The sequence below is a fragment of the Sander lucioperca genome, chromosome 18, assembly GCF_008315115.2.
Source record: "Sander lucioperca isolate FBNREF2018 chromosome 18, SLUC_FBN_1.2, whole genome shotgun sequence".
NCBI classification, from domain to species: domain Eukaryota; kingdom Metazoa; phylum Chordata; class Actinopteri; order Perciformes; family Percidae; genus Sander; species Sander lucioperca.
Window position 1 is genome coordinate 23,273,832 of NC_050190.1, and position 18,305 is coordinate 23,292,136.

At 30.9% G+C, this 18,305-nt stretch overlaps 1 protein-coding gene across 4 annotated transcripts in view; it reads right to left on the bottom strand.

Annotated features, from left to right (window-relative positions):
- The window catches only part of sptb (spectrin, beta, erythrocytic), a 71,490-nt gene that overhangs the window by 5,519 nt on the left and 47,666 nt on the right, over positions 1–18,305 (bottom strand). For all 4 annotated transcript variants that reach the window (XM_035994474.1, XM_035994472.1, XM_035994473.1 and 1 more), the window contains 2 exons: positions 827–890; positions 306–556 (listed from right to left, as the gene is read on the bottom strand). In XM_035994474.1, coding sequence (XP_035850367.1) covers positions 306–556; positions 827–890 — 315 coding nt within the window. The remainder of the gene's footprint in view (positions 1–305; positions 557–826; positions 891–18,305) is intronic.

The following is an 18,305-nucleotide window of genomic DNA, read 5'->3' on the forward strand; positions in this document are numbered from 1 at the left end:
TTGAATGCATGCTATACAGTTGTAGATTTCAAGATGGGTTTTTTTTTTACTACAATGCCACTACAATTAGAGATTACTAATCAAGACTTGAAACTTGCTTGAGTTGTAGAATGAACCCTAATTTATTTTTGTCAATGTTGCATTTTTGTTGTGTTGTATTGCTGTTTGGGTGAGTGCAATATGTGAGGTAACCTAAATAAAAATGAAAACAAAAAATGCAGACTTGATGTTCCCTGTGATGAATTAAAGAAGGTAAGCAAGTTTTCAAGTGTGCTGATAGATTTCCTAATAAATAAATTATCTACCTATTTGATGCCTTCTTTCCTGAACTCTCCAAATCGTGTTTGCGGCCCAACATGCCCTCCTGCAGCACAGTCTGGGCTCTAACAATCTCCATAGGCATGGTGGCTGCTCGCTCTGGTTCTTTAGGGCTCTCTACTGAGACAGAAGGTTCCAGCTCAAGAGAACCACTTTCTCTCATTTCTGACACTATGGGCACTGTGGAGTCACCGGCTGTCTCCTCCAGCAGACCTGAACTGGGATCAATTGCACCAGACTGGAGGAGAAAAAGTAGAGACAGACGTAGAATGAGACATGAGACAAAGCATTAATAAATCTACAAATCAACCCGCACAATTGAAGGGGATAAGGAAACAAAGTGTAGTTGTGTAGTTTGTTTTAGAGTAAGTAAAAGAGCTTTAAATTGCAGAATGAAAATAGCATAGAAGAGATTGATTTTCTTTTTTTTTAACTTCAATATGCTTAAACAGGTGTCACAATATGATAAAGTAGGGAGAACAGGAGCTGAGTGGATGTAATTACTAACCAGAGTCTGGTCCTCAGTAGTACAGAGCTTTGAAGATTCTTCTACGAAACCTGTGTCTTCTCTCCTGGAGGAAAGAGGACAGCATGGGGTCTGTATGAGATACTTTTAAGAGCAGCAGGTGAAGAACAATGTGTGTAGAGTTTAAAGGATAAGGCTCACAATTTTCTGCTTTTTGTGTTATCAAATTTCATGAAGTGAAAAAACATTGTATAGTATGTCATAAAAAAATTAACGACACCCTATGACTTTTTATGATATACTACACTATGACTTTTTTGTGACTTTATGATATACTATATTATGACATAGCATAATATGACTTTTTTATGACATACTACATTATTACTTTTTAATGACTTTTTTCGACATACTATGCTATGACTTTTTCGACATGCTATACTATGATTTTTTTTTTCCAACATACTATACTATGACATATTCGACATGCTATACTATGACTTTTTTATAATTTTTTTCGACATGCATTACTATGACTTTTTTCGACATGCTATACTATGACTATTTTATCACTTTTTTCGACATACTATACTATGACCTTTTTTATCACTTTTTTCGACATATTATACTATGACTTTTTTTGACATACTATACTATGACTTTTTCGGCATGCTATACTATGACTTTTTTATCACTTTTCTTCGACATGCTATACTATGACCTTTTTTATCACTTTTTTCAACATACTATACTATGACTTTTTCGACATGCTATACTTTGACATTTTTGACATTCTATGCAATACTTTTTTCGACATACTATATACTATGACTTTTTCGACATGCTATACTATGACTTTTTTCGACATACTATACTATGACTTTTTCGATATGCTTTACTATGACTTTTTACAACTTCTCTAATCTATGAGTAGTTCCAAAAGTAGAGAAGTTGGACTGGAGGGTAGTTAGTGGCTCCCAAGGTGAAAGCTGGTTTTAAGAACACAACAGTCGTGTGTTCAAATAGCACAAGGTGTGATCAATTTAAAGGTCTAACAGTGAACATGAAGATGACTTTTTCGACATAACTGTACTATGACTTTTTCGACATGCTTATACTATGACTTTTTAAGAGATGCTATTGGGTAGATTGGCTAGTTGGGTAGAGGGTAGTTAGTAGCACATAAGATAAGAGTTGGTTTTAACAACTCAAGGGTCGTGGGATCACAAGCCGCAATCATTCTTAAGGTCTAACAGTGAACATGAAGATGTCAAATATGCCATGAGAACAATCCCAAAAGTAGAGCAGATGGGGTAGAGGGTAGTTAGTGGCACATAAAGGGAATGCTGGTTTTAAGAACGCAACGGTCGTGAGTTCAAAAGGCGAGATGAATTTTAAGGTCTAGCAGTGAACATGAAGATGTCAAATACACCAGGAGAACTGTCTTAAGAGTATATAAGTTCGGTTGGAGGGCAGTTAGTAGCACATAAGACAAAAGCTGGTTTTAAGAATACAACGGTTGCGGGTTCAAACCTCACAAGGCATGATGGACTTTAAGGTCTAGCAGTGAATATGAAGATGACTTCTTCGACATACTATACTATCACTTTTTCGACATGCTTTTACTATGACTTTTTAAGACATGCTATACTATGACTTTTTTATCACTTCTTTTGGACATACTATACTACGACATTTTCGACATACTATAATATGACATTTTCGACATACCATACTATGACTTTTTCAACATGCTATACTTTTAGATCGAAATGCTATACTATGACTATTTATCACTTTTTTTGGACATACTATACTGTGACTTTTTCGACATACTATACTGTGACTTTTTTTAATCGCTTTTTAGACAATACTATACTATGACTTTTTTCGACATACTATAAAATCACTTTTTTCGACATGCTATACTATGACTTTTTCTACATATTGTACTATGACTTTTTCGACATACTATACTGTGACTTTTTTTAATCGCTTTTTAGACAATACTATACTATGACTTTTTTCGACATACTATAAAATCACTTTTTTCGACATGCTATACTATGACTTTTTCTACATATTGTACTATGACTTTTTTGACATACTAGACTATGACGTTTTTTAATCGCTTTTTTCGACATACTATACTATGACTTTTTCGACTTGCTATACTATGACATTTTTATTACGTTTTTTCAACATCCTATACTATGACTTTTTATCACTTTTTTTGGACATACTATACTATGACTTTTTCGACATACTATACTATGACGTTTCTATTTTATTTTTTCGACATACTATACTACGACGTTTTCGACATACTATACTATGACTTTTTCCACATGCTATACTATGACGTTTTCATTAAGTTTTTTTAGACATGCTATACTATGACTTTTTCGACATACTATACTATGATTTTTTCGACATGCTATACAATGACTTTTTTAGACATGCTATACTATGACTTTTTCAACATACTATACTATGACTTTTTCGACATACTATAATATGACATTTTCAACATACCACACTATGACTTTTTCGACATGCTATACTATGACTTATTTATCACTTCTTTTGGACATACTATACTACAACTTTTTCGACATACTATGACATTTTCGACATACTATAATATGACTTTTTTCGACACGCTATACTATGACTTTTTCGACATGCTATACTATGACATTTTCGATATACTATACTATGACTTTTTCGATATACTATCCTATGACTTTTTTGAAATGCTATACAATAACTTCTTATCATTTTTTTTGACATACTATACTATGACTTTTTCGACATGCTATACTATGACGTTTCTATTACGTTTTTTTGACATGCTATACTATGACTTTTTTCGACATGCTATACTATGAAGTTTTTAATACGTTTTTCGACATGCTATACTATGACTTTTTCGATATGCTATACTATGACTTCTGATGACTTATTTTGACATACTATACTATGACATTTTTGACATTCTATACTATGACTTTTTCGACATGCTATACTATGACGTTTGTATTAAGTTTTTTCGACATGCTATACTATGACTTTTTTATCACTTCTTTTGGACATACTATACTACGACTTTTTCGACATACTATGACATTTTCGACATACTATAATATTACTTTTTTCGACATGCTATACTATGACTTTTTCGACATGCTATACTATGACGTTTTTATTACATTTTTTCGACATACTATACTATGACGTTTTCGACATGCTATACTATGACTTTTTTTGACATGCTATACTATGACATTTTTATTAACTTTTTTCGACATGCTACACTATGACTTTTTCGACATGCTATACTATGACTTTTTTTAATCACTTTTTTCGACAAACTATACTGTGACTTTTTATATCACTTTTTTCGACATACTATACTATGACTTTTTCGACATACTATACTACGACTTTTTTCGACATGCTATACTATGAGGTATTAATACGTTTTTTCGACATGCTATACTATGACGTTTTTATTAAGTTTTTTCGACATGCTATAGTATGACTTTTTCGACATGCTATACAATGACTTTTTCGACATGCTATACTATGACTTCTTATCACTTTGTTTTGACATACTATACTATGACTTTTTCGACATACTATGCTATGATTTTTTCGACATGCTATACTATGACGTTTTCATTACTTGCTTTCGACATGCTATACTATGACGTTTTTATTAGGTTTTTTCGACATACTATACTACGACTTTTTTCGACATGCTATACTATGACGTATTAATACGTTTTTTCGACATGCTATACTATGACTTTTTCGACATGCTATACATGACTTTTTTCGACATGCTATACTATGACTTTTTCGACATACTATACTATGACTTTTTCGACATGCTATAATATGACGTTTTTATTACGTTTTTTTGACATGCTTTACTATGACTTTTTCGACATGCTATACTATGACTTTTTTTAATCACTTTTTTCGACAAACTATACTGTGACTTTTTATATCACTTTTTTCGACATACTATGACTTTTTCGACATACTATACTATGACTTTTTCAACATGCTATACTGTGACGTTTTTATTAAATTTTTTCAACATACTATACTATGATTTTTTTAATCGCTTTTTTCGACATGCTATACTATGACTTTTTTCGACATGCTATGCTATGACTTTTTATCACTTTTTTTGGACATTCTATACTATGACTTTTTTTAATCACTTTTTTCGACAAACTATACTGTGACTTTTTATATCACTTTTTTCGACATACTAAACTATGACTTTTTCGACATACTACACTATGACTTTTTCGACACACTATACTATGACTTTTTTCGACATGCTATATTGTGACGTTTTTATTAAGTTTTTTCGATATGCTATACTATGACTTTTTCCGACATGCTATATTATGACGTTTTAATACGTTTTTTCGGCATGGTAAACAATTACTTTTTTGATATGCTATACTATGACTTCTTATCACTTTTTTTGACATACTATACTACGACTTTTTCGACATACTATACTATGACTTTTTCGACATGCTATACTATGACGTTTTCATTAAGTTTTTTAGACATGCTATACTATGACTTTTTCGACATACTATACTATGACTTTTTCGATATACTATACTTTGACTTTTTATTACTTTTTTGGACATGCTTTACTATGACTTTTTCGACATGCTATACTATGACGTTTTTATTAAGTTTTTTTGATATGCTATACTATGACTTCTTATCACTTTTTTTGACATACTGTACTACGACGTTTTCGACATACTATACTATGACTTTTTCCACATGCTATACTATGACGTTTTCATTAAGTTTTTTTAGACATGCTATACTATGACTTTTTCGACATACTATACTATGATTTTTTCGACATGCTATACAATGACTTTTTTAGACATGCTATACTATGACTTTTTCGACATACTATACTATGACTTTTTCGACATACTATAATATGACATTTTCAACATACCACACTATGACTTTTTCGACATGCTATACTATGACTTATTTATCACTTCTTTTGGACATACTATACTACAACTTTTTCGACATACTATGACATTTTCGACATACTATAATATGACTTTTTTCGACACGCTATACTATGACTTTTTCGACATGCTATACTATGACGTTTTTATTACGTTTTTTTGACATGCTATACTATGACATTTTCGATATACTATACTATGACTTTTTCGATATACTATCCTATGACTTTTTTGAAATGCTATACAATAACTTTTTATCACTTTTTTTGGACATTCTATACTATGACTTTTTTTAATCACTTTTTTCGACAAACTATACTGTGACTTTTTATATCACTTTTTTCGACATACTATACTATGACTTTTTCGACATACTATACTACGACTTTTTTCGACATGCTATACTATGAGGTATTAATACGTTTTTTCGACATGCTATACTATGACGTTTTTATTAAGTTTTTTCGACATGCTATAGTATGACTTTTTCGACATGCTATACAATGACTTTTTCGACATGCTATACTATGACTTCTTATCACTTTGTTTTGACATACTATACTATGACTTTTTCGACATACTATGCTATGATTTTTTCGACATCCTATACTATGACGTTTTCATTACTTGTTTTCGACATGCTATACTATGACGTTTTTATTAGGTTTTTTCGACATACTATACTACGACTTTTTTCGACATGCTATACTATGACGTATTAATACGTTTTTTCGACATGCTATACTATGACTTTTTCGACATGCTATACATGACTTTTTTCGACATGCTATACTATGACTTTTTCGACATACTATACTATGACTTTTTCGACATGCTATAATATGACGTTTTTATTACGTTTTTTTGACATGCTTTACTATGACTTTTTCGACATGCTATACTATGACTTTTTTTAATCACTTTTTTCGACAAACTATACTGTGACTTTTTATATCACTTTTTTCGACATACTATGACTTTTTCGACATACTATACTATGACTTTTTCAACATGCTATACTGTGACGTTTTTATTAAATTTTTTCAACATACTATACTATGATTTTTTTAATCGCTTTTTTCGACATGCTATACTATGACTTTTTTGACATGCTATGCTATGACTTTTTATCACTTTTTTTGGACATTCTATACTATGACTTTTTTTAATCACTTTTTTCGACAAACTATACTGTGACTTTTTATATCACTTTTTTCGACATACTAAACTATGACTTTTTCGACATACTACACTATGACTTTTTCGACACACTATACTATGACTTTTTTCGACATGCTATACTGTGACGTTTTTATTAAGTTTTTTCGATATGCTATACTATGACTTTTTCCGACATGCTATATTATGACGTTTTAATACGTTTTTTCGGCATGGTAAACAATTACTTTTTTGATATGCTATACTATGACTTCTTATCACTTTTTTGACATACTATACTACGACTTTTTCGACATACTATACTATGACTTTTCGACATGCTATACTATGACGTTTTCATTAAGTTTTTTAGACATGCTATACTATGACTTTTTCGACATACTATACTATGACTTTTTCGATATACTATACTTTGACTTTTTATTACTTTTTTGGACATGCTTTACTATGACTTTTTCGACATGCTATACTATGACGTTTTTATTAAGTTTTTTTGATATGCTATACTATGACTTCTTATCACTTTTTTTGACATACTGTACTACGACGTTTTCGACATACTATACTATGACTTTTTCCACATGCTATACTATGACGTTTTCATTAAGTTTTTTTAGACATGCTATACTATGACTTTTTCGACATACTATACTATGATTTTTTCGACATGCTATACAATGACTTTTTTAGACATGCTATACTATGACTTTTTCGACATACTATACTATGACTTTTTCGACATACTATAATATGACATTTTCAACATACCACACTATGACTTTTTCGACATGCTATACTATGACTTATTTATCACTTCTTTTGGACATACTATACTACAACTTTTTCGACATACTATGACATTTTCGACATACTATGACATTTTCGACATACTATAATATGACTTTTTTCGACACGCTATACTATGACTTTTTCGACATGCTATACTATGACGTTTTTATTACGTTTTTTTGACATGCTATACTATGACATTTTCGATATACTATACTATGACTTTTTCGATATACTATCCTATGACTTTTTTGAAATGCTATACAATAACTTCTTATCATTTTTTTTGACATACTATACTATGACTTTTTCGACATGCTATACTATGACTTTTTTTAATCACTTTTTTCGACAAACTATACTGTGACTTTTTATATCACTTTTTTCGACATACTATGACTTTTTCGACATACTATACTATGACTTTTTCAACATGCTATACTGTGACGTTTTTATTAAATTTTTTCAACATACTATACTATGATTTTTTTAATCGCTTTTTTCGACATGCTATACTATGACTTTTTTCGACATGCTATGCTATGACTTTTTATCACTTTTTTTGGACATTCTATACTATGACTTTTTTTAATCACTTTTTTCGACAAACTATACTGTGACTTTTTATATCACTTTTTTCGACATACTAAACTATGACTTTTTCGACATACTACACTATGACTTTTTCGACACACTATACTATGACTTTTTTCGACATGCTATACTGTGACGTTTTTATTAAGTTTTTTCGATATGCTATACTATGACTTTTTCCGACATGCTATATTATGACGTTTTAATACGTTTTTTCGGCATGGTAAACAATTACTTTTTTGATATGCTATACTATGACTTCTTATCACTTTTTTTGACATACTATACTACGACTTTTTCGACATACTATACTATGACTTTTTCGACATGCTATACTATGACGTTTTCATTAAGTTTTTTAGACATGCTATACTATGACTTTTTCGACATACTATACTATGACTTTTTCGATATACTATACTTTGACTTTTTATTACTTTTTTGGACATGCTTTACTATGACTTTTTCGACATGCTATACTATGACGTTTTTATTAAGTTTTTTTGATATGCTATACTATGACTTCTTATCACTTTTTTTGACATACTGTACTACGACGTTTTCGACATACTATACTATGACTTTTTCCACATGCTATACTATGACGTTTTCATTAAGTTTTTTTAGACATGCTATACTATGACTTTTTCGACATACTATACTATGATTTTTTCGACATGCTATACAATGACTTTTTTAGACATGCTATACTATGACTTTTTCGACATACTATACTATGACTTTTTCGACATACTATAATATGACATTTTCAACATACCACACTATGACTTTTTCGACATGCTATACTATGACTTATTTATCACTTCTTTTGGACATACTATACTACAACTTTTTCGACATACTATGACATTTTCGACATACTATGACATTTTCGACATACTATAATATGACTTTTTTCGACACGCTATACTATGACTTTTTCGACATGCTATACTATGACGTTTTTATTACGTTTTTTTGACATGCTATACTATGACATTTTCGATATACTATACTATGACTTTTTCGATATACTATCCTATGACTTTTTTGAAATGCTATACAATAACTTCTTATCATTTTTTTTGACATACTATACTATGACTTTTTCGACATGCTATACTATGACGTTTCTATTACGTTTTTTTGACATGCTATACTATGACTTTTTTCGACATGCTATACTATGAAGTTTTTAATACGTTTTTCGACATGCTATACTATGACGTTTTTATTAGGTTTTTTCGACATACTATACTACGACTTTTTTCGACATGCTATACTATGACGTATTAATACGTTTTTTCGACATGCTATACTATGACTTTTTCGACATGCTATACATGACTTTTTTCGACATGCTATACTATGACTTTTTCGACATACTATACTATGACTTTTTCGACATGCTATAATATGACGTTTTTATTACGTTTTTTTGACATGCTTTACTATGACTTTTTCGACATGCTATACTATGACTTTTTTTAATCACTTTTTTCGACAAACTATACTGTGACTTTTTATATCACTTTTTTCGACATACTATGACTTTTTCGACATACTATACTGACTTTTTCAACATGCTATACTGTGACGTTTTTATTAAATTTTTTCAACATACTATACTATGATTTTTTTAATCGCTTTTTTCGACATGCTATACTATGACTTTTTTCGACATGCTATGCTATGACTTTTTATCACTTTTTTTGGACATTCTATACTATGACTTTTTTTAATCACTTTTTTCGACAAACTATACTGTGACTTTTTATATCACTTTTTTTGACATACTAAACTATGACTTTTTCGACATACTACACTATGACTTTTTCGACACACTATACTATGACTTTTTTCGACATGCTATACTGTGACGTTTTTATTAAGTTTTTTCGATATGCTATACTATGACTTTTTTCGACATGCTATACTATGACGTTTTAATATGTTTTTTCAGCATGGTATACAATGACTTTTTTTGTATATGCTATACTATGACTTCTTATCACTTTTTTTGACATACTATACTACGACTTTTTGGACATACTATACTATGACTTTTTCGAAATGCTATACTATGACGTTTTCATTAAGTTTTTTAGACATGCTATACTATGACTTTTTCGACATACTATACTATGACTTTTTCGACATGCTATACATGACTTTTTTCGACATGCTATACTATGACTTTTTCAACATACTATACTATGACTTTTTCGACATGCTATACTATGACTTTTTTATCATTTTTTTTAGACATACTATACTATGACCTTTTCGACATACTATACTATGATTTTTTTAATCGCTTTTTTCGACATGCTATACTATGACTTTTTTCGACATGCTATGCTATGACTTTTTCGACATGCTATACATGACTTTTTTCGACATGCTATACTATGACTTTTTCGACATACTATACTATGACTTTTTTGACATGCTATAATATGACGTTTTTATTACGTTTTTTTGACATGCTTTACTATGACTTTTTTTAATCACTTTTTTCGACAAACTATACTGTGACTTTTTATATCACTTTTTTCGACATACTATGACTTTTTCGACATACTATACTATGACTTTTTCAACATGCTATACTGTGACGTTTTTATTAAATTTTTTCAACATACTATACTATGATTTTTTTAATCGCTTTTTTCGACATGCTATACTATGACTTTTTTCGACATGCTATGCTATGACTTTTTATCACTTTTTTTGGACATTCTATACTATGACTTTTTTTAATCACTTTTTTCGACAAACTATACTGTGACTTTTTATATCACTTTTTTCGACATACTAAACTATGACTTTTTCGACATACTACACTATGACTTTTTCGACACACTATACTATGACTTTTTTCGACATGCTATACTGTGACGTTTTTATTAAGTTTTTTCGATATGCTATACTATGACTTTTTCGACATACTATACTATGACTTTTTCGACATGCTATAATATGACGTTTTTATTACGTTTTTTTGACATGCTTTACTATGACTTTTTTTAATCACTTTTTTCGACAAACTATACTGTGACTTTTTATATCACTTTTTTCGACATACTATGACTTTTTCGACATACTATACTATGACTTTTTCAACATGCTATACTGTGACGTTTTTATTAAATTTTTTCAACATACTATACTATGATTTTTTTAATCGCTTTTTTCGACATGCTATACTATGACTTTTTTCGACATGCTATGCTATGACTTTTTATCACTTTTTTTGGACATTCTATACTATGACTTTTTTTAATCACTTTTTTCGACAAACTATACTGTGACTTTTTATATCACTTTTTTCGACATACTAAACTATGACTTTTTCGACATACTACACTATGACTTTTTCGACACACTATACTATGACTTTTTTCGACATGCTATACTGTGACGTTTTTATTAAGTTTTTTCGATATGCTATACTATGACTTTTTCCGACATGCTATATTATGACGTTTTAATACGTTTTTTCGGCATGGTAAACAATTACTTTTTTGATATGCTATACTATGACTTCTTATCACTTTTTTTGACATACTATACTACGACTTTTTCGACATACTATACTATGACTTTTTCGACATGCTATACTATGACGTTTTCATTAAGTTTTTTAGACATGCTATACTATGACTTTTTCGACATACTATACTATGACTTTTTCGACATGCTATACATGACTTTTTTCGACATGCTATACTATGACTTTTTCAACATACTATACTATGACTTTTTCGACATGCTATACTATGACGTTTTTATTACGTTTTTTTCAACATGCTAAACTATGACTTTTTTCGACATGCTATACTATGACTTTTTTATCATTTTTTTTAGACATACTATACTATGACCTTTTCGACATACTATACTATGATTTTTTTAATCGCTTTTTTCGACATGCTATACTATGACTTTTTTCGACATGCTATGCTATGACTTTTTATCACTTTTTTTGGACATTCTATACTATGACTTTTTTTAATCACTTTTTTCGACAAACTATACTGTGACTTTTTATATCACTTTTTTCGACATACTAAACTATGATTTTTTCGACATACTACACTATGACTTTTTCGACACACTATACTATGACTTTTTTCAACATGCTATACTGTGACGTTTTTATTAAGTTTTTTCGATATGCTATACTATGACTTTTTCCGACATGCTATATTATGACGTTTTAATACGTTTTTTCGGCAAGGTAAACAATTACTTTTTTGATATGCTATACTATGACTTCTTATCACTTTTTTTGACATACTATACTACGACTTTTTCGACATACTATACTATGACTTTTTCGACATGCTATACTATGACTTTTTTATTAAGTTTTTTAGACATGCTATACTATGACTTTTTCGACATACTATACTATGACTTTTTTGACATGCTATACAATGACTTTTTTCGACATGCTATACTATGACTTTTTCAACATACTATACTATGACTTTTTCGACATGCTATACTATGACGTTTTTATTAAGTTTTTTTCAACATGCTAAACTATGACTTTTTTCGACATGCTATACTATGACTTTTTTATCATTTTTTTTGGACATACTATACTATGACCTTTTCGACATACTATACTATGATTTTTTCGACATGCTATACTATGACGTTTTTATTAAGTTTTTTCGACATGCTATACTATGACTTTTTCGACATACTATACTATGACTTTTTCGACATGCTATACAATGACTTTTTTCCACATACTATACTATGACTTTTTCGACATACTATACTATGACTTTTTCGACATGCTATAATATGACGTTTTAATTACGTTTTTTCGACATGCTGCACTGACTTTTTTTGACAAACTATACTGTGACTTTTTATATCACTTTTTTCGACATACTATACTATGACTTTTTCAACATGCTATACTATGACGTTTTTATTACATTTTTTCGACATACTATACTATGACTTTTTCGACATACTATACTATGATTTTTTTAATCGCTTTTTTCGACATGCTATACTATGACTTTTTTCGACATGCTATGCTATGACTTTTTATCACTTTTTTTGGACATTCAATACTATGACTTTTTCAACATACTATACTATGACTTTTTCGACATACTATACTATGACTTTTTCGACACACTATACTATGACTTTTTTCGACATGCTATACTATGACGTTTTTATTACGTTTTTTCGACATGCTATACTATGACTTTTTACAACTTCTCTACTCTATGTACAGTCACGGCAGTAGAGAAGGTGGCTTATTTAGTGACACGTAAGTTGGAAGTTGGTTTTAAGAACGCAACGGTTGTTGGTTCAAATCTCACAAGGTGTGATTAGTTTAAAGGTCTAACAGTGAACATGAATATGTCAAATACGCCAGGAGAACTTTTCTGGAAGTAGAGAAGTTGGGGTGGAGGGTAGTTAGTGGCACATAAGACACAATCTGTTTTTAAGAACTCGTGGGTTCAAACCTCTCGAGCTGCAATCATTTTTAAGGTCTAACTGTGAACATGAAGATGTCAAATATGCAATGAGAACAATACCGGGAGTAGAGCAGGTGGGGTAGAGGGTAATTAGTGGCACATAAGGGGACTGCTGGTTTTAAGAACACAACGATCGTGGGTTCAAAAAGCATGATGAATTTTAAGGTCTAGCAGTCAACATGAAGATGTCAAATACACCAGAATAACTAACTTACCCGTAGAGCAGTTGGGGTAGAGAGTAGTTAGTGGCACACAAAGCAAATGCTGGTTTTAAGAACGCAGTGGTTGTGGGTTCAAAACTCACAAGGCATGATGAATTTTAAGGTCTAGCAGTGAACATGAATATGTCAAATACGCCAAGAGAACATTTCCAAAAGTACAGAAGTTGGGGTGGAGGGTAGTTAGTAGCACCTAAGACAAAATCCATTTTTAAGAACTCAAGGATCGTGGGTTCAAACCTCTCGAGCTGCAATAATTTTTAAGGTCTAACTGTGAACATGAAGAAGTCAAATACACCAGGAGAACTGACTTAAGAGTAGAGCGGTTGGGTTACAAGGTAGTTCATGGCACATAAACTTACGCTGGTTCAGGATTTAGTACTAGGGGGGAGAGGTTAAATAGACGTTTTTCGACATACTATACTATGACTTTTTCGACATACTATACTATGACTTTTTTTTAACTCTTTTTTCGACATGTTATACTATGACTTTTTCGACATACTATACTATGACTTTTTCGACACACTATACTATGACTTTTTTCGACATGCTATACCATGACATTTTTATTAAGTTTTTTCGATATGCTATACTATGACTTTTTTCGACATGCTATATTATGACGTTTTAATACGTTTTTCGGCATGGTATACAATTACTTTTTTGATATGCTATACTATGACTTCTTATCACTTTTTTCGACATACTATACTATGACTTTTTCGACATACTATACTATGACTTTTTCGACACACTATACTATGACTTTTTTCGACATGCTATACTATGACGTTTTTATTACGTTTTTTCGACATGCTATACTATGACTTTTTACAACTTCTCTACTCTATGTACAGTCACGGCAGTAGAGAAGGTGGCTTATTTAGTGACACGTAAGTTGGAAGTTGGTTTTAAGAACGCAACGGTTGTTGGTTCAAATCTCACAAGGTGTGATTAGTTTAAAGGTCTAACAGTGAACATGAATATGTCAAATACGCCAGGAGAACTTTTCTGGAAGTAGAGAAGTTGGGGTGGAGGGTAGTTAGTGGCACATAAGACACAATCTGTTTTTAAGAACTCAAGGATCGTGGGTTCAAACCTCTCGAGCTGCAATCATTTTTAAGGTCTAACTGTGAACATGAAGATGTCAAATATGCAATGAGAACTAGAGCAGGTGGGGTAGAGGGTAATTAGTGGCACATAAGGGGAATGCTGGTTTTAAGAACACAACGGTCGTGGGTTCAAAAAGCATGATGAATTTTAAGGTCTAGCAGTCAACATGAAGATGTCAAATACACCAGAATAACTAACTTACCCGTAGAGCAGTTGGGGTAGAGAGTAGTTAGTGGCACACAAAGCAAATGCTGTTTTTAAGAACGCAGTGGTTGTGGGTTCAAAACTCACAAGGCATGATGAATTTTAAGGTCTAGCAGTGAACATGAATATGTCAAATACGCCAAGAGAACATTTCCAAAAGTACAGAAGTTTGGGTGGAGGGTAGTTAGTAGCACCTAAGACAAAATCCATTTTTAAGAACTCAAGGATCGTGGGTTCAAACCTCTCGAGCTGCAATAATTTTTAAGGTCTAACTGTGAACATGAAGAAGTCAAATACACCAGGAGAACTGACTTAAGAGTAGAGCGGTTGGGTTACAAGGTAGTTCATGGCACATAAACTTACGCTGGTTCAGGATTTAGTACTAGGGGGGAGAGGTTAAATAGACGTTTTTCGACATACTATACTATGACTTTTTTTTAACTCTTTTTTCGACATGTTATACTATGACTTTTTGACACACTATACTATGACTTTTTTCGACATGCTATACCATGACGTTTTTATTAAGTTTTTTCGATATGCTATACTATGACTTTTTTCGACATGCTATATTATGACGTTTTAATACGTTTTTCGGCATGGTATACAATTACTTTTTCGATATGCTATACTATGACTTCTTATCACTTTTTTCGACATACTATACTATGACTTTTTCGACATACTATACTATGACTTTTTTCGACATGCTATACTATGACTTTATTATCACATTTTTTAGACATACTATACTATGACCCTTTCAACATACTATACTATGACTTTTTCGACATGCTATACTATGACGTTTTTATTAAGTTTTTTCGACATGCTATACTATGACTTTTTCGACATGCTATACAATGACTTTTTTCGACATGCTATACTATGACTTTTTCGACATACTATACTATGACTTTTTTTTAACTCTTTTTTCGACATGTTATACTATGACTTTTTCGACACACTATACTATGACTTTTTTCGACATGCTATACCATGACGTTTTTATTAAGTTTTTTCGATATGCTATACTATGACTTTTTTCGACATGCTATATTATGACGTTTTAATACGTTTTTCGGCATGGTATACAATTACTTTTTCGATATGCTATACTATGACTTCTTATCACTTTTTTCGACATACTATACTATGACTTTTTCGACATACTATACTATGACTTTTTTCGACATGCTATACTATGACTTTATTATCACATTTTTTAGACATACTATACTATGACCCTTTCAACATACTATACTATGACTTTTTCGACATGCTATACTATGACGTTTTTATTAAGTTTTTTCGACATGCTATACTATGACTTTTTCGACATGCTATACAATGACTTTTTTCGACATGCTATACTATGACTTTTTCGACATACTATACTATGTCTTTTTCGACATGCTATACTATGACGTTTTTATTACGTTTTTTCGACATGCTGCACTATGACTTTTTTCGACATGCTATACTATGACTTCTTATCACTTTGTTTTGACATACTATACTATGACTTTTTTGACATACTATACAATGATTTTTTCGACATGCTATACTATGACTTTTTTATTAGGTTTTTTCGACATACTATACTATGACTTTTTTGACATACTATACAATGATTTTTTCGACATGCTATACTATGACGTTTTTATTAGGTTTTTTCGACATACTATACTATGACTTTTTTCGTCATGCTATACTATGACGTTTTAATGTTTTTTCGACATGGTATACAATTACTTTTTCGATATGCTATACTATGACTTCTTATCACTTTTTTTGACATACTATACTACGACTTTTTCGACATACTGTACTATGACTTTTTCGACATGCTATACTATGACTTTTTTCGACATGCTATACTATGACGTTTTCATTAACTTTTTTAGACATGCTATACTATGACTTTTTGACATACTATACTATGACTTTTTCGACATGCTATACAATGACTTTTTTCGACATACTATACTATGACTTTTTTTTAACTCTTTTTTCGACATGTTATACTATGACTTTTTCGACATACTATACTATGACTTTTTCGACACACTATACTATGACTTTTTTCGACATGCTATACCATGACGTATTTATTAAGTGTTTTCGATATACTATACTATATTATGACGTTTTAATATGTTTTCGGCATGGTATACAATTACTTTTTCGATATGCTATACTATGACTTCTTATCACTTTTTTCGACATACTATACTATGACTTTTTCGACATGCTATACTATGACGTTTTCATTAAGTTTTTTAGACATGCTATACTATGACTTTTTCGACATACCATACTATGACTTTTTCGACATGCTATACAATGACTTTTTTCGACATGCTATACTATGACTTTTTCGACATGCTATACTATGACGTTTTTATTACGTTTTTGTTGACATGCTACACTATGACTTTTTTCGACATGCTATACTATGACTTTATTATCACATTTTTTAGACATACTATACTATGACCCTTTCAACATACTATACTATGACTTTTTCGACATGCTATACTATGACGTTTTTATTACGTTTTTTCGACATGCTATACTATGACTTTTTCGACATTCTATACAATGACTTTTTTCGACATGCTATACTATGACTTTTTCGACATACTATACTATGTCTTTTTCGACATGCTATACTATGACGTTTTTATTACGTTTTTTCGACATGCTGCACTATGACTTTTTTCGACATGCTATACTATGACTTCTTATCACTTTGTTTTGACATACTATACTATGACTTTTTCGACATACTATACAATAATTTTTTCGACATGCTATACTATGACTTTTTTATTAGGTTTTATCGACATACTATACTATGACTTTTTTC